A 22,766-nucleotide genomic window follows, 5' to 3' on the forward strand; every position below is an offset into this window, starting at 1 on the left:
GATACCATGAAAAGAGTGTCTGTCAAATCTAGAGCCGTTCCTTTCTTCATGATAGAAGATACTCGACAAGCGGAATATAATTGTCGAAATGCCCAGTCCCAGCGCGTTTTATTCAAGAAAAGGTCCAGGTCCCGGTTGTTATGGATCTGCCGAAATCCGGAGATGCGAGCACGAGGCGAGGAGTAGTGATCGAAGTGAGGTAAGAGTAATTAGGAATGATGTACGTCGTTAGGGAATATAATGGATTCCGGCGAGGGTTCGTGAGGAGACCTGGGTGGTCCGGTTTGCGAAATAAAGGAAATCAGTAAGCGCGAAGCAATTACTGAGGGAAGTGGCCGGTAAGCGCGGAGCAATTACCAATATAGAAAGCCTGTAAGCGCGAAGCTATTACGGGCCGAGGGTGAAGGCAAGCGCTAAGCGTAACCTTCGGGTTGGTGTCAGAAAGCGCTAGGCGTATCCAACGAGTTGTTCAGCAAGCGCTAGGCGTAACTGAGGGTTCACGCAGTGAAGGTGTCCTTAAAGTAGTAGATTGGTAAAAGCTTTTTTAATACAATGTTATCTACAAGTATATATACTAAGGAAAGGTTCGAGTCATTGTTATTCTATAATGTTCTATAATATTCTAGTATCAGTACGAAGAATAGAGAAAGTAATAGAAAGTACGAGCGAGTCAGTATTAAGACCGAGAAGGCCGAGTATGGGCATATGTTGACTCATGCACCGAATCAACGGATACCCAATATCCATAACACCGGTTAAAGAAACGTACTAGTATGAATGAATGTATGTATCTTGTTTAAAGTACCTGGGGCCCATCAAGGCCCATGTGTACAATCTGTGACTACGTGGCATGATTGGGTACGGTGTCTAGGTGAGTGTTTGTCTTTCTTGCAACGCTTGTATGGGTATCTACAGTACTAGTAGACTGCGTCATCTCTTTTCGGCTTTAGGCGGCATCGGGTAATATCGGTCCGAATATTCTCACGCACAGCAATCAAAGTCACCTGCTTCCCTAGGCCAGAAAAAGGTTTCACCGTCCCGCTTTCGAACACTCTGGATCGGTTTAGTGTGCATCGGATCCAACGTGCGCAGGGTGGCGGCTTATGAAGATGAGACCGATATCATTAGCAGAGCTGCTATAAAGAGCCAGCAATTTTGAGCATCATAAACTGCTCATATGATTCGCGTTCATGTCACCCCCATCATTTTTGACCCCTTCCGGTCAACATTCACCGTTAGCGGAAGAGCTTTTACCACAGTGTCTCATGACGGAACGTTCCGACGGCTCAGATATACACCAACAGCTCCACAAGCTAGGAGACACCTATCTACAACCAGGACCACAATGTAAGACAGATTAACTTTCTCCTGCTCAGAATGTGTTTCTCACTCTTTGCACAGGTCGAATACAATGAAAGCACTCGTGTTTTCTGGCAAAGGCCAGCCTACTCTACAGGACCGTCCGCAGCCAACGATTCTCAAGTCCTCTGATGCTGTCGTGAAGATGGTCAAAACGACGATTTGCGGTCAGTCTTCGTATCTTCCTTTGACAGAAAACCTCTGATAGACTTCTAGGCACGGACTTGCACATTCTGAAAGGCGACGTTGCCACATGCGAAACTGGACGGATCTTGGGCCACGAAGGTATCGCCGTTGTACAATCCGTCGGTGATGGTGTTACGAGATTCAAGCCCGGCGACAATGTCATCGTTTCCTGCATTACGTCTTGCTCGAGCTGCGAATACTGCCGCAAGGGCATGCCTTCGCACTGTGTTGAAGGTGGATGGATTCTGGGGAATACTATCGATGGCACTCAAGCCGAGTATGTCCGTATCCCCTATGCTGATGGCAGCTTGCATCCCATGGTCAAAGGTGCCACTGCGGATGAGCAGGTGATGGTCAGTGATGTGTTGCCGACGGGCTTTGAATGTGGTGTTCTCAACGGAAGGGTATGACATTTCAATTCTGATATCACCTTCTCAAAATACGCGACTCAGGTGTCCCCGGGAAAATCCGTCGCCATCGTTGGTGGTGGTCCCGTTGGTCTTGGCGCGATGCTCACTGCGCAACTATACTCTCCCTCGCATATCATCATGATTGACCTTGATGCCAATCGTCTCGAGATGGCCAAGACTTTGGGTGCGACTCACGGTGTTGTTTCCGGCAAGGGCACGGATGTTGTTGGAGCCGTCAAGGCTCTCACAGACGGAAAGGGTGTCGACACGGTCATTGAAGCTGTTGGCGTTCCCGCGACATTTGAGCTCTGCCAGGAGATTGTCGCTCCAGGGGGAACCATCGCAAACCTCGGCGTTCACGGGTGCAAGGTCGATTTGCACCTCGAGGACTTGTGGCACAAAAACATCAGTCAGTCGTCATCTGACCGTGCCAAGAATCGTGAGATCTGATGGTTTTCTAAATTAGCTATCACTACACGTCTCGTGGATGCTTCGACTTCGCCTATGCTTATCAAGCTTGTCGACTCGGGAAAGCTCAAGACTACTGGATTGGTGACGCACACGTACAAGTTCTCAGAGATGACTGAAGCCTATAATACTTTCGGGGCCGCAGCGAAGAATAATGCGCTAAAGGTCATCATCAACTTTTAGCCTGTCGGTATGTCTCGATAAGGCCCGATAACACGAAGACAGCAAAATCTGTCCTGTACTTATAGTCAATGTCAGCCTGCTATTTCTCTTTGCGTGCCTGTGAATCTCTACGGTTCGAACCCTCTGCTTCCGAGCCTTCTTATGTGGGTGTACATGTTTGGTTCGTGGGTGTTCAGTTTCTCGCGAGGGAGAATGGCTATGGACTTGACTAAGATCATGGGTCATGTTTGTGGGTCACTTTCACATTGCGGTATATTTCGATGAACTCAAAGCTATCCCCGCGGATATGTCAGAATACAGGAAGCATGGACCCGGCCGTTCCTGATTGGGACCTTGTGCCGGTACCAACACCAGCACCAGCACCGTATGCAATAAGTGTTCAATTGCGATATCGTCGGGTCTGCATTCATTTTACTTGTCACCTTCAACACTAGCAGAGGCACCATCAACTGGAAGACTGTAACTCGTTAGTAGCTGATTCTCTGTTGACCACCGACTAATCAACAAATTAACGAGATCAGTACGGAGTTTTCGATCTACTCCGCCAGGTCCCCGTGCCGTATATCCACATAGGCAGACATCTGGCTCGCACGTTGGGCTGAACACCAGGTACGGTAGATCTGCCTAAACACGCATTGTCAACTCTAAAAAGCCCGATAAAGAAAAGAAAATTAAACGTGTGAGGTTAAAAGCTAATTAACAACTCTTCAGGTTCTACCACTCTCGTCGACGGTAACCGTACAAATGTGAGTCTATGCCTGTATTCGCCCAGTAATAGGTCTTCATTCGTTTCACAGGTCAGATATAATGATGAAAGCACTTGTATTCGTCGGCAAAGGGCAACCTATGCTACAAGTTCGTCCGAGACCAACAATCCTCAAGTCAACCGACGCTATCGTCAGAATGGTCAAGACTACGATTTGTGGTGATTCTTACTTTCCTCTTTCTTTTACGGATCTCTAATGAGCCCATAGGTACGGACTTGCACATTCTCAAAGGCGACGTCGCTACGTGCGACATTGGACGTATCTTAGGCCACGAAGGAGTCGCTGTTGTAGAATCTGTCGGTGACGGTGTTACGAGATTCAAGCCCGGCGACAACGTTATCGTTTCCTGTATTACTTCCTGCTCTAGCTGCGAATACTGCCGTAAGGGCATGCCCTCTCATTGCGCTGATGGTGGATGGATTCTGGGGAATACTATCGATGGCACTCAAGCCGAGTATGTCCGTATCCCTCATGCAGATGGCAGCTTGCATCTCATGGTGGAAGGCGCGACTGCAGAGGAGCAAATCATGATAAGTGACGCGTTGCCGACAGGTTTTGAGTGCGGCGTTCTCAGCGGAAAGGTACGCTTCTCGTTTATTAATTCACTGGACGCCTCCTAACAACGTGTAAATTGGCAGGTGTCTCCAGGGTGCTCCGTCGCTATTGTTGGCTGCGGGCCTGTCGGCATCAGCGCAATGGTCACGTCGCAGCTCTATTCCCCTTCTCAGGTCATCATGATTGGTCGCAACGCTAATCGAGTTGCACTGGCGAAGACTATGGGAGCGACGCATGGTATTGTTTCGGGCGAGGGCGTAGATGTTGTTGCGGCCGTGGGGGAACTCACTAACGGCCAAGGCGTTGATACAGTGATTGAAGCCGTCGGTGTTCCCGAAACTTTTGAGCTCTGCCAGGAACTCATAGCTTCAGGCGGAACCATAGCGAACATGGGTGTACACGGTTGTAAGGTAAATTTACATCTGCAAAAACTGTGGGACAAGAATATCAGTGAGTTCATATCATCTAGAAGTATGGTCATTTTTAACGGGTGCGTATAGCCATTACCACTCGTCTAGTGGATACTACTACCACGCCTATGCTGATCAAACTCCTCGGATCGGGAAAGATCAAGGTTGCAGGATTAGTAACGCACAGGTACACTTTCGCAGAGGTTGAAGAGGCTTATGGTACGTTCGGGGCGGCTGCAAAGCACAAAGCCGTGAAGGTTGTCCTGAATTTCTTGTTGAAATAATCCTAGCGGGTATGGAAGCACACGAGGGATCAAGGCACGAATACGGGATTGACGCAGTACATGAGCAGTGAGTACGTAGTCAATCGAGTAAAGAAGAGGAAAGCGTAGCTACGAAAATTTACCGGCACGTACACGTGACTGATTACCAATAAACACGCGAGCCACGAGCTCGATATCCAACATTTCTAACTTGTCGCGATGTTTCTAATTACACGATACCAAGAAGACAGGCTGCAGTTGCGTTTTTTTCCCGGAGGCCAAAAAGCACTTGCTTACTGGAAGATGAGCTGATCTGAGCGGCCTCAAGATGAGCTTCTCATACGGCATGGGAACTGTAGACTGCGTTCATCGTGTCGACCTTGATACCATCTATGACCCGGAAAGTAGACGTTGGCTTAACTTGGCACCAACCTCGAAGTTGGATCACTTAGCCTTTCGAGATGGATATCGATTATTATCTCGAACATCCTGAGAGCCTTCGGACTATCCTTTCAGCGTGGTTGGCTATATGATGCCTTCTCCAGATTCCTCGTTGCCCCCAACATCCAGCAACATTCTCGTTGCCTGAAATCGGCGGCGCGGGACGGAACAATCATGGCTGCATGATTGTAGTCGGAGCTTGTAACGTAACAACATCCGTGGGTGAGTTCGTAGTTATCTTGGAAAGCGTCAAATTCGACGATGTTTCAAATAGGCATTGGTACTACTATCCACTCGATGAACGCAATCTCTTAAGTTGAGGCTTATAAAAACTCGTTTCATCTGCATAGAACCATTCTTTCCTCAGTATCTCTCCCGATGAGCTTATCTCCCATGTCGACAATCCTTGGGGCTTGCTTGGAGCCCCCCAGTACCAAAGACCTGGGCTCCTTGACTCTCGGACACGATCAAAATTTCAACGGGTTCCAACTTCCCATCCTCTTCGACAGCTGCAACTGGTACAAATCACAAATCGTCCGGTATTTGCTTCGGCTCCTCTTGCTCGCCATCGGTAACTTCAAAGTAGGTAAGCCCGGGTGTTGGGTCGTCTTCTGCATTATATTTACCTTGTTTTATCCTCAACGCAGCAGCAGCTAGATATTAACAACGCGGAATGTCTGGATTTAATTATTTATATAGGCGGTACGTAGTAGTAGAAACAATTAAAGACATACAGGATGAAAATTCAATGGGTTTGGTCATACTACAAGTCGAGGTGGACTTGTCGGATGAGTTTCCTCACATTCGATCCTCATCTGGGCTGCCTTGTACCGTCCCCAGATATATCTGCATCACCTGGCCGTCAAACAGTTCATATTGACAGGTGAAGACAGCTACGGTCCCTTGTCAATCGTGCATCGGATGTGTGCGTACTAATGTCTTCAGAGGTATCAGTCCCGGTCCTACTCTGACTTCGAGCTCTCGAGAACCTCTGGAAAAAAGAGTTATCCTCGTAGCTTTTGTTTTATAATAATACATTGCTGTGTTTTAATGGGATTAACGAACTTGAAGTAGCACGGTTCATTGCTACAAGCAGCATACGAACTTCGAAGAAAACTGTCGATGCGATCAGAACCGGGTCACCTAGACTCTCAGGCTACCAAAACTAACCTGCCTTAGGAATTATAGCATAGATCAAATCACTGAATCAGTGATAAACAATGCAATTTATGTGCAGTCCCTGGGAAAAAATGTGGTTCAACCCAGGATCGAACTGGGGACCTTGTGTGTGTGAGACACAAATCATAACCACTAGACCATTGAACCCTACAATGTAGTGGCACATAAATTAATATATTACCTACCTGATCACAACAAAAAGGAGAAAGAGTTCCTCCTTTTCGTTTCCCACCAGTTCATGTTCGATTCTGCGGCAAACATAAACGGCGGACACATTTCAGGGATAGGAAGGAAAACCGTGTCCACCAACCCGTAGGTGCACTGTTCTATTTTCCTCCCTGCCCGACGTGTCACCGTGTGAAGTAGGCCTGGACTTAACTAGGGTCTTCCTTTCTTTGTCGATAGTATCTCCCGTATGTTTCTTATTTCCGATACACATTGCGCTGTGAGCTGTAATTATCGAGTAAATTTTCTGATTTGCGCTCGCTTACATCCTTACAGGGTTGCGACGGTTCCTATCTCTTTGGCGCTCACTCTACAATGGCTCTCTTGAAACTTCAACTTTCCAGCCCTTACCACTGCGCGAGTAATTGTTTTGCACTCTATTTGTTCCTCTCGTATATCTGAACATGAGCTTAGGAACACATTTCATTTCATTTTAGGACAAGCAGACGGAGTTTCTGTGACGGATCTGACGTGTACGTCAAATCCCACAATATTGGTACCTCTAGCTAGCGGGGAACATTATGTTCTTGGGCACGGAATATATTCTATTACACGATACAGATGGTTACCTGAAGCATGAGCAGGTTCTTCCCGTCTGATATTCAGTTCCATCCTTAGCCGGTTGATATAGCTCCTGCGAGCCCGTTTACATGTAAGTCTTAATTAAAGATTGGAATGGAGCATAGCCTTGTTTGATGAGCCTGTTTGAGTCTAGTATCCTGATATCCTGCGCATAATCTCAGGTCTGTACTGCGGTGGGATTGTTCTTTCAGCAGCCCAGTCATCGATGCAACGTAGGTCGGGCCGGTATAGCCTTTCGGACGTACTTCAGTCGGCTATGGCCGCCCATACCTAGACCTCGAACGCGTATCATTGGCGTGTCGTGGCAGCACCAGCAACGTTTCTTTGCGGTAAATCTCCCTTAATTCACTAAAAATTTCTACGGTAAGTACAAACGCTGTCATATTTTCTGAAACAGATCCTTGAGCGCTTCTCGTTTTCATCCCGTGCCCTTTCGTTCTTTTATATCGAAAGCTTGGCGACCACATCGTGTCTAAAGTAGTACGTCTCGACTGTGTTCCACATTATTTGCTTACAAACATTGACGTTCTTATAGCAGCCTAAGCCTATCAGGTATCTTGCCGACTTAGATATAATCAAGTTATGCCAGAAGGGCAGCCATATGATAGATGCTGATATTTCCCAGAGTTCTCAACTGGTTTCACGAGCCCAGGACATATCTCGTTCATTGGTGACACCGTTGTCAAACGTGTTCTATGTTCTCAAGAGTCACACGCTACGAGGCTTTTCGGGAAAGAAACGACTATTCCCGTCCCACTATGCGATCGTTCTCTCGACTTACTTTTCCCCCGCTACCTAGGGTCAGCCTGTCGCATGGGTGTGCGTCAAACTTGGGCTCTGGATGTACTTCCGCATCGCTGTATTGCTATGGCATTATGTGTTTCAGCTCAGTTGAATCTCATGCCAAAATCCTCACTTGTACCGTTTTGCCGGTCCGCTTGTCGAGCCTGGAAAGGTGTATGGCCCGGGGTCGTCTCTTCAACGATTCTGATGCGGGGTCGTTGAGATCGTATGCTCACATGGCGGTATGGTATAGCTTCAAATGGTTCAACATAATAGGACCGTTTGTTTTAATGGTGCCTTTGGTATTTACACACCAAGACATGCAATATGCGAAGTCTGATGCTCGGTAAAGACGGGGAAGCTTCGTGATGGACTGGAATGATGCTGGGTTTCATCCCGAATGGTTTGAGGGTGCGAATGTGAGGGAAATCCCTCCTTTGCACGGGGATAGCGGTTGTGGAATTTCGTGAATATTTAGGAATTTCATTTCGGAGGCTAATGGCCTTACGTCGACACGATACTATTGTCTTTTGCGTTAATCAGCACTGGTTTACCTGACTTTGTATGTCGTGCTGTGTTCTGTCGCTATTCCCAGTGAATTACTTCACAGATTGACGTGGACAATCTATGAGAATAAGCATACCATTCGGGTGTTTTAATGAAAGAATACATGGTACAAGTAGTCGATGCTCGTATTATTTGTAGGCTCCCAGATCATATACCCAGCCAATTGTGAGAAACGATGATTTCAGCAGTGGCACGGTGTCTAACTTGGAGACAAAGCGATAATAATTTACACTCATAGTAGAGTTCATCTCGAATATCAGTGATTACGATGTATACATTCTGTAAGATACCGAGACTTGACAAGATTTAGTAGGTAGAAAGTCAATTATAGAAAACTCCTTGAACGCGAGGCAGGATGAAAGCAGCAATACCAAGTTCTCTGCACTTAGCTCGCTCCCATGTCTCAAATTGCGCGGTGGTACCAGACGAAAAATGTCCATAAGCCTCCAGATCGCCTAGGAGGGTAGCACACCAGTGCCTGCATCCCATTCCGCCATTGAATCTGCACTTCGATAAATAATGAAACCAAAAAACATACAAACGGCGCACCGGTATTGGTCTCTCTTGAGAGAGTTGAATAAGACGTTACAGATATTCGACACCTTCGTTGGGACCTTAAATTTGACGTCGAAGGCGCCGGTGGATGGAGGAATGTGACCAGGAGGGGCATTTTGGGATTTGGTCCAGGCGTAAGTCTTGAAGTCGATGGTAACGCGAGCTTTATCCAGATCATTGGGCTCATAGGTAGGATTACAGTCGAAGCTGACACTGCAACCCAGCGCGCTATTGTAAATGAAAGCCCGGAAATGATATATGTGCCCATTGCTGGTACCGACGATGGCCATGCCATCAACTTCGAGAGTAGCCAACTGAGCTTGAAGGCGGGAAGTCGGTTGGATTGATGCACGGTTTGGGAGGCTATACGACATTCTAGCTCGAAAATGTGCAGTCAGCCGGAAAAAAATGATGAGAACAAGCGGCTAACCTGTCGGCGGTAGGACCTAACAGATGGTGAGGAATGAAGTAGGACTTTTTGTCATGTTATATACAGAAGCACATTCAGGCAAGAGAGAAATAGGCCAGTTTGACCTGCGGTTTAGGTCCAGGGCGCACGTAACGACCAGGGTCGGGAGCTTGTAATTGATGTATAACTACATCGTGATCCCCGTAGGGCCGGGCTGATCGATATTTCGCAGGTGAATTGGGAATTTGCTTGCTTGACAGTACCTCCCGAAGTCCGGGAATGATCAGTACGTGAGTCAATATACGCATATCGAGGATTGCCACTTAGGAAAGTGAGGATCAGATCAGCGAGCGTGGAAGAAAATCATTTGTCTGTTATTGATGCTAGCCCAAATGAAGGACTTCCTCACCTCCCTTTTTGCATCAAGATCTGCATCTGAAAATCTGCCTCGAGGTTTACGTCCTTGATTCGTGAGTCATTGCACTAGGTGTAGGCGCCGACATGATGATGATTAGGAAAACTTCCTGGTTTATATTCAACTTTTTAATACCATCTCAGGGCGTACATCACCCTGAGTTCGGATACTATGAAAAGTTAATAGGTCAATTGTTTCAAATGAGATACTAAGTGTGAGCCTCGCAATTTATCCACATACAGTCGGAGGAGTGGCTGCACCGGTTTCTAGAGCGTCAATTCCGCGATCCATGAGTTATCCCACGCATATCTCGCTCCGGAATACCAACGGAGTACATGAGATATGAAGGGCTAGAGAAAATCATTGACGTCATGCATCAGAGAAGATTAGCCACGTTCGTCACTACGGTGTCACCCGCCGGCCGTTCTTTAGTTGTGTCTGGTACAAAGCTTGTCTTCGGTCGAGCACAAAGACCCGCACTAGACGGACCAGAACAAGGATAGGCACCTGTATTGACCACCAGACACTGCGCGATTGACGGTGAGGGAGCAGAGCCAGAACTCCGGGTGTCGATGAGATACCAGTTTCAGGAGGAATACATCGTTGACCGGTGTTATTTACATGGAGGAGCCTTGATAAGGTCGGAGAGAAGAAAACCTTTGACGTCGTCCGCAGTTTGAATTGTGTTCAAAATGAGAGCAATGCACTATAATGAATATAATTATTTAGAATGCATGAGTATAGCTAGAGCTTTACCTAAACGAGGGGCTTACTGCGCTTGTTCTCAAATTTCGCGTAATCTTCAGGTAATTTTGTCAACATCCTCCAACAGGTGCAAGGATGACAGAGAAGATTCTGGTAACAAATATTCTCCAAAATTTCCATTTTTCACGCAGAAGATGTCTTCGAAGAGAAGAGCGCGAGGGCAAAAAAAACCGTGTGTGCGAATTTAAGTCGTCATTTGGTCGTTGAGTCAAGATTCCAAGATCATAATTGATCCGCTATCGGCATATCGGGACGAGTTGCCGGCGGCTGAAGCCACGAGTTCCGGGACTCGGACTTCTGAACTGTTGTTGAAACACAACTGTCATTGCTGTCTTCGAGTGAATGTTCCAAAATCACGGGCACTAGCTCAATTACATACGCGCCCACCGTCTGTTGGGTTTCACTCTTTCCCTTCTCCTTCCGTGTCTCCCGATGCCGGTCAAAAGGTCGGAAGTTGAAGAAGTGAACGACCAAATTCGAGATCTGATCAAAACTGTCGAAGAAGACGACACGTTGGGAAACGAGAAGCAGTCGATTCTAGATGATCTCGATGAGTACGGAGTTTTTTTGGCCGATGACGCTTGCTAATCCTCGTACTATAGAGTCCTTCGTGATTTGGATAATCATACTTTTGTCGGAAGTATAAGGGTCTTCTTTTATGCTTGTATTCGTAGGGCAATGGCAAAGGTTCCCGACGCGGTGCCCTCTATTGCCGAAATTCGAGATATTGTTGATGCCATCGAAACGGCTTACAGAGTACTCACCCCCGTTCATTTCCTGCTTCAAACCGTCGTTTGACGATTCCTGATAGATAAAATCTCAGCTCGTCCCACCTGCTGAAGGAACGCCACGGCATCACAAATTCCGGTTGCCCAACCGCAGTCATCGGAAGTCTACTATGTCGGTGTCTTCACTTCAAACAGATCCTTTGAAGCAATACGAGCTCCCATCTAGCGAATTGGAACAAAGCGACCTGGCTAGACCTTCTTCGGACTCTTCTATTGTGTTCAGACGCGCTGAGAGCATGACACCGACGAATATGTATATAAGCTACTGGCCACATGGAGTAAGGAATCTTTGTGCTACACGGAATCTCGCTTATAACCTTCCTTAGCGGTAAATCTGACACAATGCCAAGGTCCTCACATCCCCTATCGACAATTCCTCCAAATATCTCCTATTCAACTTCGCCCTGACCGGCCCCTCCTGTGGGCGCAGTACTACGAAATCCCTATCCACGAAAAACCACGTTTCTTGTTATAATGTTTGCCACGCTCTGAATGCTCTTGCCATGATACATACCGTTTCCTTTCACCCACCCCATTCCCTACTATTATTATCATTCCGCTCAATCCGCACGGGCTACGATACATGCTCTCGTCCGATATTTACGAATATGTGACGCATTCTACTCGCTAAATATTTCCTTCCATTGGCACGACGCAAGAAGGACAGCTGATCCGCTTCAAACGCGCAAGTACCATCTCGGGCGAAGCGGCTAGCGCGCCAAGTCGACTGTACTGCGCCGCTGTATCTGCGCCTTTCTCAAAATAAGCTTTCTTTGAGATCTTTCATTTTTTTACAATATGTTTCGCTACAGAAGTTTGCATACTTCGCCCGAAACATCATCATCCTGATTGGACTCCCTCATCGAAGAAAACTGTTGCTATTCTATGAGGACCAGCGTGTAATTCACCACGGCCGGGTAAGTTCTGCACTTCTAATTCTGATATCTCATTGAAAGACAGGCGTGGAGAATAATAGACGTCTACTCGACTCTCTGATGGATGTAAAGTCATCCTTAAAGTGATATCAGTTTTCGCCGATGAGCACGAGCTAGGAATATCATATTTTTGTCCTCCGTAATCTCATCTCGTGGAGTGGCTCCACGACCTTTGCCCAATTAACCTACGCTGTAGGAGGCCTCCTGAGCTTGAGAAGAACGTTTTTGCGTGACCCGTTGACAGAGTCCTTTCCATACTGTACCGTATGTATTCATGACACAACGACGACTTATAATCTTCTGCTGCTCGGCCCGTAAGAAGTATGCAATTTCCTTCGTTCGATAGCAACACAACGGTAACATGGAAAGCACATTAACACAAAGTATACGAAACAGCTTATCCGTTGCTAGACATTCCGTCAATCCCTCATTCAAGCCTGTCAGTAGTAACCGGTTTCATCAATTATAGTAGCGCGAGAGAGGGATAAATTGCATACCGCGCTTCTGGGGAGAAATCGATATTGCGGGGGCCACCACGAGACGATTCTCGGGGATGAAATCGCACGAATGTACAGCTGGCTGTAGCTGCCGCTTTGTCAGATTGCGATCGTCTTCTCTGTACGGTAAATGAACCACTCACTGCATCCATGATTGATATACGCTGTTTACGCTCCTGTCTGAGCCAGCCAAGGACGAGGACGACCCGCTTGTGGCGTCGGTGGGGAAACACTGATGGGTAAATTAGAAAATATTACATTAAGAGTCACGCTAGAACTGTACGTACCTTCCTCTGGTGCTGTTAGTATCCATATAAGGTGCGTAGACAAAGAATGGTTCCGATTGGGGGTTAGTACCGGAGTTTTCCAGATTGTTATTATTCATAAGCTTTCTTATCTGCGATTCTTGCTGGAAATACAACATTGTGACGACAATTCGAAGAGAACTTAAAATGAAATGTACCGTCGCGTGGATGTGTATCTTCTTCAGCTCTGTGAAGATAGCAGATAACTCACCACGTAGTGGTGTTTGCGAAGTCGGAAGGACAGCTATAAAGCGATGGTAGACAGCCGTGTACCAGCCGTCCATGGTGGCTATTTCTGCTGCAGTCCGAGTCTCAAGGTCCGGATGACATTCCGTCGCATTTCCGTCGCGCCAAGACAGTGCTGAGATATGCAAAATTAAGTTTGACTGACATTTTAAAGATGGGATATCTTCACACATATGATAGCAATACAATTACGATATGCCTGAAAGAAACACATGGAATAAGGTCAGAAACGAGGAATTTTTTGTGTCATGAGGGCCTATCGAGGAACACCGATCAGAGTCAAAGATTGAGCAGAGCAGGAACACTGGCCGTGTACGAAGTCCATAGTCAAAACCATTGATAGTACCGCCTTCCAGCTGGGGATATGAAAACCTGGCTATCCGAATAGTGCTATGCGATACAAAAAAACGGATTTAGCCTGATGATGATTCGATTTTCTATACATAAAAATTCGCACCGATGTAAGTGGTGCCGTAACGCGACGCATGATTGCAGATTTTTTGAACTGAGGACTGTTAAATGAAAAGCAGGAAGACAAGACTACCATCCAGGAAGGTTAGTACAATTTACTCACCAAGCGTATAACGATAGGCAAAGGTAGCTAGGTTCGACCCATTGCCGAGGTGGAAAAAAGGAATGCAGCGGAAGTTGCCGAATACTCTAATTCTCATCTGTGTCATCCGAGTGTCATCGGCTCGGAGCTAGTAAGCGAACAACAATTATTTCTAGTCGACAAAAATGTTACTATAAGATTAAGCACTGCTCTTATGATCGTTGAGCGCCTTTCTTCCTTGTTCTGTGCTGTCAGAAACGTCCAGCGATCTCAAGTAGCTGCTATAGTCCGAGTCGACGTGCCTTTGAACCACAGCAGGCAACTTCAAGTTCTGCACCGTAAGTGTCTGCTATTCTTTTAAGTGTTTCTTCCTTGATGTCGATATTTTCTGTATTAGATGAGTGTCGCTCAGACAGACACTACAGCAGTTGCTCCCACGGAAATTCTCTCTAGGATCTTCTCCCTCTCCCCTTGACACTGACACCCCTCCCGAGTCCCTTGACGTAAGGAAAGGCGCATGGCCATACGGAAGAGTCTGTCGTCGATGGAGGAGCTTGGTCCTATCTAATCCATTCCTTTGGGACCACTTCGCAGCGCAAATTGCTCAACCTATTCCGGAATGGCCCTTCCCTAACATCCCCGAAACCATAAGATACGGACCTAGCAATATTGACATCGTAAAGGAGGTTCAGATCCAGTATAAACAACATCACAACAATTTCTTCAAGGATAGAACAACTCTGTCTTCCTCGTCTGTACCCATCCTGACGGAGTATCTCAAGCGTTCGGGAGGGGTACCCCTGCACATCTCCCTTATGGCCGCGGAGAGTGTTGGACTCGCTGATCCTGATGTCAAGGATGCATTCTTCACACTTTTCCTAACACATGACCCACGCTGGAAGACGTTGCAATACACTCTTCTCACTGAACCTGTTCGTGCTCTTATAGGCGAAACTCTCATCCGAGAAGCTCCCAGACTCATTCACTTCCAAGGAATCCCACCGTGTAGTTCTTCAGGAACGCGTTTCTGTTATTGCCCATTCTTCCGGCACTTCGCGGATACACTCGTATCGCTAGATGTCACTCTCATGAGATTTTCGTCTCCCGACTCAAACCATAGTGTCACCACTATGTCTCATCTTCGCACCCTGAAGGTATTCTCGACCGATGCCCTGGATCAGCTCGTAGCTCCAGTGTTGGACGAGTTGGCCATCTCGTGTACCCATCACTCAGCAGCATCGTTACCGTCTTTCATAGAAAGATCGCAAATCTTCCATCGTTTGCAATCTCTCTCTCTACTGCAAGCCACGACGCCCGCTTGTGTCGACGTCATCAAAAGCCTCACCGTTCTATCTGATCTCATCATAGAAGACATTACTGTTGACTTGCCATTCCTCCGAGGGCTCTCCGTTGCCTGCCCAAAGCTGAAGACGTTGAAGATTTTGGAGTCCAAACGAAGGCAAGGACCACACGTCCACGTCAGCAAGGACTGCTTAGTCTTTCTTATCCAGTTCCTCAATGACCAGTTGGAAAACGGGACGCTGGAGAGCGTCTCAATCCAGCTGGGCGAGCCGTTATTTTTGGAGACGGATGAAGCTTTGAAGGGACAGGTCGAGGCGTTAATTGCCAAGGGTGTCCAAATGACTTTTAGAGGGTTCTCAGTTTGGGCCGAGTTTGAGTGGTGGTGAGCTGATCTACGTTGAATATATGAATTAAGAGCTGACACAGAAAATGCGTCAGATGTATATATTTGGTTCCTACGCAAAACAGCGGTATGGTTAACCAGTTTCGAAGCATGAGTTGGTTCCTTCACAAATCGCAATGCACATAATGCGGATGAGTTAAAGCAATTGACAGAGATTTCTAATTAATCCAACGAGTAAAGTAGGACTGTCGCGTACACATTCCGTGATCAACATCACCGAAGGTGTTGTCTGCCAGTTAGTAATAAAAAATCTGGGCCATCCAAATACAGTCGTGTCGTTAAAAAGAAAAGAAAAGCGGCGTCGTGACGCGACACACTGTTGAAAACTTCTTGAACTGAGGAAGCCAACCCAAGAGGTGTCAGGTGTGCTAAGCAGGAGGACCAGAGTACTATCCAGAAATGCTGGCAGTTGCTCATTAAGTAAGCATGCGGCGATATCCAAGTGAAGGTGAGAGTAGCTGGGTTCGTCGTTCGAACCATTTGTCCGTGTGAAAAGGCATGCAACGGAAAATGCCGAACTGCTTTCGGCTATCTGAACAACACTCATCGGACGAAGATTCTACTAAGATCTTTTGAGCACCTTTCTTTCTCGTTCTGTGCGCTCAGCAACACTCAGCAATCGCAAGTAGCTGCTGTAGTCGATGTGTCTTTGAACAAGAGCAAGCCAGCTCTGCAATGTGGGTGATTGTTTTTCTTTCAGGTGTGTCTTGCTTTGACATCAGGTCCAATCTATATTAAATGAGTGTCGCTCAGACAGATGTACTCGATCCAAAAACAAGTCACCGACCATTGGAAAATGTACGCTGGTTTCCGTATCGCAGACCGTGGTACCTTGTGAGTCATCGGCGATGGCGGAACCGACACCATTCTCATGGAGATTTAAGTTTTTGACTCACGACAGCGTTACTCAGGGTTCACTCTGAGATATATCCCCCACGACGCCTTGGAATACATAATGATTTTTGTCATGCCTGACCGATTACGATCTCATTGTTCTCCGCTTCCGCCATCTACTGTGGCTCTCAGACCAATTTGACTGATCTCGGCGCATGTCTGATATATCCCGTAACACGCGATATTATATTCTGGCCCTTGAAAGTTCTTCTATTCGCTGATGCTGGGCCTCATGTCCTTGTTCGATCTTCACAGCATCAGACCTGTGAGACGATGGAGCGGCATTCTTCTGGGCGATTTGATTGCTGTGACCGTCAAACACTTGAAATAACTACATACACACGTAAATCCCCTAAAGGAGTATTCATGGAGCCAGACTCTTCGGGATACAGAGCGTGGGTGTCATGCTATTGTCATGGTCCATCGCGTGCTTACGCATCTGGGCACCCATGCTTCTGATTTTACTGTAAGCATCCATGCTGCCGTTCTATGGGAGTCACACTATGAGGCTTAGCAACCACAGGATAATTGGAAAGGACACGGAAATCACCATGCCGAGTCAGCATTGTTCATGGCAAGACTCGACACAGAATGCACCGTTCCTACCAGTTCCTACCTTGACTCGTGGCCCTCACAGCAATTTGATTGGTTTCAATGCTTCTCCAATATCCTCAGTAAGCATGCGAGTCCCAAGGATAGCTATTGACCTTGATGTCGTGTATGATGCCTTGTGTCTCCGAGATCTTAAGGAGTAGATTAGAGTCGGAGTCCTGGTATCGATGTTGGCCGCGTTATCTCTTCATCTATAGTCCCAACTCTGTCCCCGGGATCGGTAATCCTGGATTGGATGTCGATTAACGAGTCACCGTCAACATGATCTTCTGTCAGTTTAGGTTGAAACTCATACTTCGGCGCCAGTCCGAGCCTGACTCCAAGTCAGCTCTATACACGCCGAGTCCTGATATTCACCAGACCAATAGAATAACTGAATCTGTACTGGCATACGGAAAAGATATCTTTTCGTAAAATTCTTCAGTCCAATTTCGTACATTTGATAGCGAGTGGTATATGGAAAGCACGGCGAAGGAAGACAGGAAACAGCGACTCAGAAGCAATCAATGCAGAATTATATTGGGCGTTTAGTGGCTGGTATTTAACTCAATCAGTTTCATCGCAGTAGGAAATGATGCCACAACGTACCCATGAGAATGCGAGCTACTATGGTTGGAGGAACCTGCTCCGCTTTGGCCCCCATGGGGTGCCTGACCGAAGGGATTGGCTGAAGTGCCTGCCTGGCCACTCGGCTGCAAGTAGCCACTTTGTCTAACCCGATAAAGTCAATCACATTCCCAATTATGTTTGTCAAAGCGTCACTTACTGAAGGTACGCTTGATACTGGCTCTCAGAACTCCAGTATGAACCGGAGGAGCCTAAGGAAGACGAAGAAGCGTTATCATGCATCGAAGTTCGTCGAGGGATCCTGAAACCACACTGTGAGCCAAGGGACGTGGGATGTAGATTCCGCAGGCGCATACCTGACTCCAAACGTATTGGTTGTGTGGGTCGTATTTACCGACGAGGTGGTGAGCATGACCAGGGACGAAGTCAGAAGTATTATTGCTCCCGGTGTTGATGACGTTGTTCGGTCTGGTGGTCTCACTGGAATTTCTGACAGGAGGTCCCAGGATCGAGCTCACAGGTCCCTGTCCCACGCTCCTAGAAGGCTATCAGATCTGTGGGTGGCTGCAGTGCAATCAAGCTCACGACGATGAGTGGTTGCTATGAGACGCGGGAGCCAAGCGGAAACCTTGTGGAATCTGCTCGGGAGTGAGTTGAATATGTTTACCGGAGAGATAGTGAAGAAACTAATCAGCACGGAAGATTAAACAAGGAGAGAATAAAAATGTACTTTTCTAACCTCTTAACTAAGCTGAACAAAAGAGCAAACCATCATTGAGTCTGCGACAGGTGAAAGAATGGGATACAAACCGGTTGTGCTCATCCCATGGCATGATTGGCTGGGGGACGTAAGGCTTGGTGTTTTCTTGAGGATTAGCGTTATATCCTAGTGAAGAGAACTAAGACAAATGATCGAAAGATGCCTGGTATAACACCCGCAACGCACCAGCTGTACCCACATTCTGTACTGGCAAAGGTGGCACGGAATGTTGACCTTGCCTGATATTGGGCTGGGGGACGGAAACAGTTAAATCGTTTTGTGAATCTGAGGGATTTGAGAACCAAGAGACAGATATGAACCCATTTATTTCAGATACTTACGTATAGGAAGTCCACGACTGGTAGATCTATTGCTGGTTCTTGGAAACGATAACATTGATCTGCTTTTGCTGGACAGGTTAGTGAGAAACTTGCTACCAGAGTTCCCGGTACCAGGAAGCTCAGTCAACGAAGAAAAAACTGGAGCAGGGGAGGCATTTGCATTGGCGAGCGCCTGTGACTGTGCGTTCCGGGCTCTTCTGCTATCAGATTCTCTCTATAGCAAATGAAAACGATGTTACCAAGAAGCTGAGGTAGAAAAACGTACCTTTGCGTTCTGCTGTATGGCCATCAAGTCTGTATAAATCTTTCCAAGGTTCCCTTTGAGAGGAGTGGAAATCAGCAGGCCTCGGAAGCGATTTTTCACTGTCGTGTACCATTCCTCACGGGTGGCGGGGGCTCGGCTCTCGTCCTCTAGATGGGTTATCTCTTTCAAAGCCCTAATGAGATGCTTTCAACATCATAAAGACATGAAAATTAAGACAAACAAACTTTTTTACGTCCTGTAACCAATCTTCTGCTACGTTTTTTCCAGTATTTCCCTCTGGAACAGGAGCCATGCTCTCGAGCTCCAACTCAACGGTCTTTGCGATGGCCTTGACATAGTCTATTTCCTTTCCACGGATAATAGCAAGTCGCAGCTTCACATCTTGGGTGGCAGAGTGGCTAGCCATGACTCGGAGACTGAAAGCTATCAAGGGAAGAAGCGAGGGTACAGAAAGCCCACCGGATGAGGCGCCTTTTATCACATTTTCGGAGATTTCCATTCAAGTTGACAGATCAGGGTAGACCACAACTTGAAGAGGAATTGCTCGAGAGCGTATTTCAAGTTCAAATCCAGAAACAAGTCGAGCCGGCTGGCATGGCGGAAGCTGCTAAAATAGGAATCCAAGCCGAACCAAAGATGATGATGTAATACGCACACCTTCCCTTAAACCATCACACGCCAGAAATGGATTCCAAACTACCTCCGACAAAAAAGTTTTACATACCACCGAATTCCGAGCGCAAGGAATGTGAAATGTTCTGGGTTAATAATCAGCCTTTCCTTGCCTCCCAAGGATATATGCTCCGGCCACGATATCACCCGGGTTGGATTCCTTCCTGGAAGTCCGATCCTAAACCGATGGCGCCAATCAGATCTTACGAGGATGAACATGTTATACACGGCCATCGTGTAAGTCCGAATGGTGATTACACCTGGTTGAAATGCTCATCAACATCCAGAGGTGGCGAATAATAGATGCCGTGCATATTCCAGACGGTTCCAAAGTTATCCTCAAAGCTGTATCATTGCTCCCGGACGAGTTTGAACTGGGGATTACGCATTTTCTATCAACGGAAGAAATGAGGAAAGATCCTCGTAATAATGCCATACCTGTCCTGGACGCATTCCCGATTCCCTGTGTGGAGGATTGGGCTATAATAGTCATGCCCATGTTTCGCGGCTTTGCATCCCCTCCTTTTCATTGCCGGTCGGAATTTATCGAGTTGTTTCAACAGCTGCTCGCCGTTGAGTGTTGTTTTCCAAGAATGATCTAGCTTGACTCATCTAGATTATAGGGTTTAGAATTTCTGCACAGTGAAAACATTGCGCATAGGTGCCGTCCAATCTCTGCGATGTCTTTACTTCTCTAATATTGACCCATGTGCAGAGACATCAGTGTAAACAATATTGTCATGGACCATCAGCGTGTCTTGCCTAAGGGTTACCATTTCGGCTTGAAACGTAGCCACGATGGCATCGAATGGGAGTTACCGACCGAACTTCGTTGTCGTGCTGGTCCGGTAGACTACTGTTACATCGATTTCGAGTTTTCAGAATGCTTCCCCGAGGGAAGGGAGAAAACCCTCATTTCTGGAATAGCGGGCCAGCGGGTTCCTGAGGTGCAAGATTCAGATACGCTCTACAATCCATTCAAGGCAGATGTTTATCAGCTCGGTGTTGCCATGCTCGATATATTTGAGGTGATGCCTATCTTTATCCTCTGGCTTGTGTTTTCTCATTGCAGCGATAGCGTTATACTGGACTTGATGACTTCAAACCTTTGCTACGGCAGATGGCCTCGATTGATCCTGATAAGAGACCAACAGCGTCAGAAGCGCTGGTCCAATTCGAGGCTGTAGTCTCACGGTCGAGTCAAGCCTCCTTGTCATGGAGGATATGGTCGAACCAGCTGTGTGACTCGTTGGTTCCATGGTTTTGGGCCCGGTTTCTCTATCGTATCTTTCCCCCCTGCCGCTCGTCCGTTTAGATGTTGTTCACTATTTATTAGGTTATTATCATTATTCAGCCGTTCTGTAATTTAGCTCTGTATCACACTTTTAGAGAAGGGCCCTGCTTTCGGCGCAAGATGTCGTGGACTGACTCGCAAGCAATACGCGTAGCTCCGCATTGCACCGCGACCTTTTCGTTAACGAGTGAGTACGGTACTGAGTGACTCTCACGGTCTTCCTAAGTCATGACGCTAGCTTATCTTTCAGCCGCACCACTTTCTCTTTCCTCTGAGACAGATTTCCTTATGCTCGCTATACCCGCTCTCTGCCAGCGGGACACTGGATGCTATAGATCCTAAAGTTTGCATTATTCCTTTGGCGTCTGTCATCCGTTCCAAACCATGTGGCTACCTTGCCTCGTGGCTCTCCCAAGCTCTCACAGCACTTTGATTGTTTTCGACGCTTCCCTGATATCATACCATGCGATGGGGGTATTCTGGGTCCAAAGCTGGCTATGATGTTCCTTATCTCTCATGTCTGACATTCTCGAGACAGATTACGGTTGAGTCCATCCACCGAGTGTTCTCTTCACCGTTCGCTTCAAACCTGTCCTTAGGATCGATAATTCTAAGTTGTATGTCGATTAAACATCCGCTGTTCACGCCACTTCCTCTGTCAATTGATGGTCGAGTTTTCAAAATTTGCTGCCAGTCGGAATGTGGCTTCAAGTGAGTTCTATGAGTGCGGGACAGGTTCTTGTTAGAATACCTGTATAGTCTGTATACTCGAGTAGAATAATATTTTTGCATTGCCTGATGTTGGAAAACGGGGTATCGGTTCGTTCCCAGTGTCACATGCGCGGTAGCAAGCCAATAGTATTGCGCTTGGCTGAGCTCTGCAAACGCATGAGGATCTACCCTAAAGTACCTACTTTTATACTAAATGTACTTTTACTAGAACTGTTCCACGCTTTTCCCTACGACTTCTACCTTAAGTAAGCAACTTCGGCATGATGCCGGATTGCCAAATCCCAACACCTGACGTGCAAAGGGAACGGTAAGGTCAAAACCAAAACGCAAACAGTTTTTCGACCCGGTTCTCCGGTCCGGACAGCAGTATTACTAAAACAGGGACCCAAATCATGACATAATTCTTCGATATCACTCAACCATCACTTGTCGCTCAGGCATGGATCCGCCAGAGCCACCTGAGGGTGTCGAATTTTATATTCCTTCTGACTGAGAGCGCAAGGAAACTGAACTGTTCCGGGTTAATCTCCAACCCTTCCTTGCTTCTCGCGGATACATGCTCTGGCCCTGATATCACCCGGACTGGATTCCTTCTTGGGAGTCGAAACCTCAACCAAGGACGCTCAGGTGCTAGAAAGATCAACATATCATAGACAAATTTTTCAGCTTTCAAAGTCTGCTACTTTCTCATCAACAAACAGGGCTGGCGAATTATCGACGCCACGCGTCTCCCTGATGGTTCAAAAGTCATCCTGAAGGTCGTATCATTGCAGAAAGGGGAGTACGAACTGTCAATCTCGCAGTTTATCTCGACAGAACTAATGAGAAAGGATCCTCGTAATAATGCTATACCTATCCTCAACGCATTCCGGATTCCAAGGTTACAAGATTGGGCTCTAATAGTCATGTCCATTTTCATTACTTTGCAAATCCCGATTTCCATTGTCGTTTGGAGTTCATAGAGCTGTTTAGACAACTACTTGCTGTGAGTATTGCACTATTAACACGATCTTCTTTACTCACTACATTAATCAAGGCTTGGAATTCATGCATAGCACAAGCATCGCGCATAGGTACT

General features: G+C 46.9%; 8 protein-coding genes and 1 non-coding gene across 9 annotated transcripts; 6 read left to right on the forward strand and 3 right to left on the reverse strand.

The window, feature by feature from the left end:
* Positions 1-971: 971 nt before the first annotated feature.
* Positions 972-2,713, forward strand: EV420DRAFT_692299 (chaperonin 10-like protein). The gene is made up of 5 exons (XM_060483111.1): positions 972-1,347; positions 1,402-1,526; positions 1,576-1,949; positions 1,998-2,364; positions 2,422-2,713. The coding sequence occupies exons 1-5, from the start codon at positions 1,178-1,180 to the stop codon at positions 2,604-2,606; spliced, it is 1,221 nt and encodes a 406-aa protein (XP_060327940.1). The 5' UTR covers positions 972-1,177; the 3' UTR covers positions 2,607-2,713.
* A 703-nt stretch (positions 2,714-3,416) lies between these two features.
* On the forward strand, positions 3,417-4,622 carry EV420DRAFT_1621715 (chaperonin 10-like protein; the record flags this gene model as incomplete). The annotated part of the gene is made up of 4 exons (XM_060475730.1): positions 3,417-3,531; positions 3,581-3,954; positions 4,012-4,378; positions 4,429-4,622. 4 exons carry the CDS (start codon positions 3,417-3,419, stop codon positions 4,620-4,622), a joined length of 1,050 nt encoding a protein of 349 aa, XP_060327941.1.
* An 813-nt stretch (positions 4,623-5,435) lies between these two features.
* EV420DRAFT_1482194 (uncharacterized protein) lies at positions 5,436-7,045 on the forward strand (the record flags this gene model as incomplete). Its single annotated transcript, XM_060469869.1, has 9 exons — positions 5,436-5,628; positions 5,742-5,744; positions 5,926-5,965; positions 6,280-6,326; positions 6,380-6,533; positions 6,627-6,666; positions 6,723-6,807; positions 6,884-6,919; positions 7,008-7,045. 9 exons carry the CDS (start codon positions 5,436-5,438, stop codon positions 7,043-7,045), a joined length of 636 nt encoding a protein of 211 aa, XP_060327942.1.
* On the reverse strand, positions 6,296-6,368 carry EV420DRAFT_t182. Its single transcript has one exon. It is a non-coding gene; the product is annotated as a tRNA-Val (tRNA).
* A 264-nt stretch (positions 7,046-7,309) lies between the features above and the next one.
* EV420DRAFT_1558897 (uncharacterized protein) lies at positions 7,310-8,388 on the forward strand. The gene is made up of 3 exons (XM_060473757.1): positions 7,310-7,508; positions 7,564-7,778; positions 7,834-8,388. The coding sequence occupies exons 2-3, from the start codon at positions 7,630-7,632 to the stop codon at positions 8,159-8,161; spliced, it is 477 nt and encodes a 158-aa protein (XP_060327943.1). The 5' UTR covers positions 7,310-7,508; positions 7,564-7,629; the 3' UTR covers positions 8,162-8,388.
* Positions 8,389-8,647: 259 nt separating this feature from the next.
* On the reverse strand, positions 8,648-9,682 carry EV420DRAFT_1749920 (uncharacterized protein). The gene is made up of 3 exons (XM_060480304.1): positions 9,364-9,682; positions 8,928-9,308; positions 8,648-8,880 (listed from the first exon to the last, which is right to left on the reverse strand). Exons 2-3 carry the CDS (start codon positions 9,305-9,307, stop codon positions 8,700-8,702), a joined length of 561 nt encoding a protein of 186 aa, XP_060327944.1. The 5' UTR covers position 9,308; positions 9,364-9,682; the 3' UTR covers positions 8,648-8,699.
* A 4,714-nt stretch (positions 9,683-14,396) lies between these two features.
* Positions 14,397-15,637, forward strand: EV420DRAFT_692550 (uncharacterized protein). The gene is made up of 2 exons (XM_060483112.1): positions 14,397-15,530; positions 15,587-15,637. Coding segments are annotated over exons 1-2 (870 nt in total). The 5' UTR covers positions 14,397-14,661; the 3' UTR covers positions 15,588-15,637.
* Positions 15,638-17,400: 1,763 nt separating this feature from the next.
* EV420DRAFT_1558914 (uncharacterized protein) lies at positions 17,401-19,615 on the reverse strand. Its single transcript, XM_060473758.1, has 9 exons — positions 19,215-19,615; positions 18,991-19,162; positions 18,726-18,939; positions 18,571-18,669; positions 18,431-18,510; positions 18,210-18,262; positions 18,019-18,161; positions 17,824-17,980; positions 17,401-17,768 (listed from the first exon to the last, which is right to left on the reverse strand). The coding sequence occupies exons 1-9, from the start codon at positions 19,487-19,489 to the stop codon at positions 17,585-17,587; spliced, it is 1,377 nt and encodes a 458-aa protein (XP_060327946.1). The 5' UTR covers positions 19,490-19,615; the 3' UTR covers positions 17,401-17,584.
* A 21-nt stretch (positions 19,616-19,636) lies between these two features.
* EV420DRAFT_1558919 (kinase-like domain-containing protein) lies at positions 19,637-21,079 on the forward strand. Its single transcript, XM_060473759.1, has 5 exons — positions 19,637-19,899; positions 19,950-20,234; positions 20,286-20,323; positions 20,378-20,690; positions 20,741-21,079. Exons 1-5 carry the CDS (start codon positions 19,675-19,677, stop codon positions 20,975-20,977), a joined length of 1,098 nt encoding a protein of 365 aa, XP_060327947.1. The 5' UTR covers positions 19,637-19,674; the 3' UTR covers positions 20,978-21,079.
* The last annotated feature ends 1,687 nt before the right edge of the window (positions 21,080-22,766 follow it).

The sequence above is a fragment of the Desarmillaria tabescens genome, assembly GCF_030435595.1.
Source record: "Desarmillaria tabescens strain CCBAS 213 chromosome Unknown EV420scaffold_31, whole genome shotgun sequence".
Classification (NCBI taxonomy): Eukaryota; Fungi; Basidiomycota; class Agaricomycetes; order Agaricales; family Physalacriaceae; genus Desarmillaria; species Desarmillaria tabescens.

What these genes read in the sequence shown, in the direction of transcription:
- EV420DRAFT_692299 (XM_060483111.1), top strand. Translation starts at nt 1,178, where the DNA reads ATGATTCGCGTTCATGTCACCCCCATCATTTTTGACCCCTTCCGGTCA. An exon ending in TCTACAACCAGGACCACAAT is followed by an intron (nt 1,348 to 1,401) that starts GTAAGACAGATT and finishes CTCTTTGCACAG; the next exon opens with GTCGAATACAATGAAAGCAC. An exon ending in CTTGTGGCACAAAAACATCA is followed by an intron (nt 2,365 to 2,421) that starts GTCAGTCGTCAT and finishes TTTCTAAATTAG; the next exon opens with CTATCACTACACGTCTCGTG.
- EV420DRAFT_1749920 (XM_060480304.1), bottom strand. Translation starts at nt 9,307, where the DNA reads ATGTCGTATAGCCTCCCAAACCGTGCATCAATCCAACCGACTTCCCGC. An exon ending in CTCAAGAGAGACCAATACCG is followed by an intron (nt 8,881 to 8,927) that starts GTGCGCCGTTTG and finishes ATCGAAGTGCAG; the next exon opens with ATTCAATGGCGGAATGGGAT.
- EV420DRAFT_1558914 (XM_060473758.1), bottom strand. Translation starts at nt 19,489, where the DNA reads ATGGAAATCTCCGAAAATGTGATAAAAGGCGCCTCATCCGGTGGGCTT. An exon ending in CAGTCGTGGACTTCCTATAC is followed by an intron (nt 18,670 to 18,725) that starts GTAAGTATCTGA and finishes CAAATCCCTCAG; the next exon opens with ATTCACAAAACGATTTAACT. An exon ending in TCATGCTCACCACCTCGTCG is followed by an intron (nt 17,981 to 18,018) that starts GTAAATACGACC and finishes GTTTGGAGTCAG; the next exon opens with GTATGCGCCTGCGGAATCTA.
- EV420DRAFT_692550 (XM_060483112.1), top strand. Translation starts at nt 14,662, where the DNA reads ATGGCCGCGGAGAGTGTTGGACTCGCTGATCCTGATGTCAAGGATGCA.
- EV420DRAFT_1558919 (XM_060473759.1), top strand. Translation starts at nt 19,675, where the DNA reads ATGGATTCCAAACTACCTCCGACAAAAAAGTTTTACATACCACCGAAT. An exon ending in ATGTTATACACGGCCATCGT is followed by an intron (nt 19,900 to 19,949) that starts GTAAGTCCGAAT and finishes ATCAACATCCAG; the next exon opens with AGGTGGCGAATAATAGATGC. An exon ending in TGTTTCAACAGCTGCTCGCC is followed by an intron (nt 20,235 to 20,285) that starts GTTGAGTGTTGT and finishes TCTAGATTATAG; the next exon opens with GGTTTAGAATTTCTGCACAG.
- EV420DRAFT_1558897 (XM_060473757.1), top strand. Translation starts at nt 7,630, where the DNA reads ATGATAGATGCTGATATTTCCCAGAGTTCTCAACTGGTTTCACGAGCC. An exon ending in GGAAAGAAACGACTATTCCC is followed by an intron (nt 7,779 to 7,833) that starts GTCCCACTATGC and finishes ACCTAGGGTCAG; the next exon opens with CCTGTCGCATGGGTGTGCGT.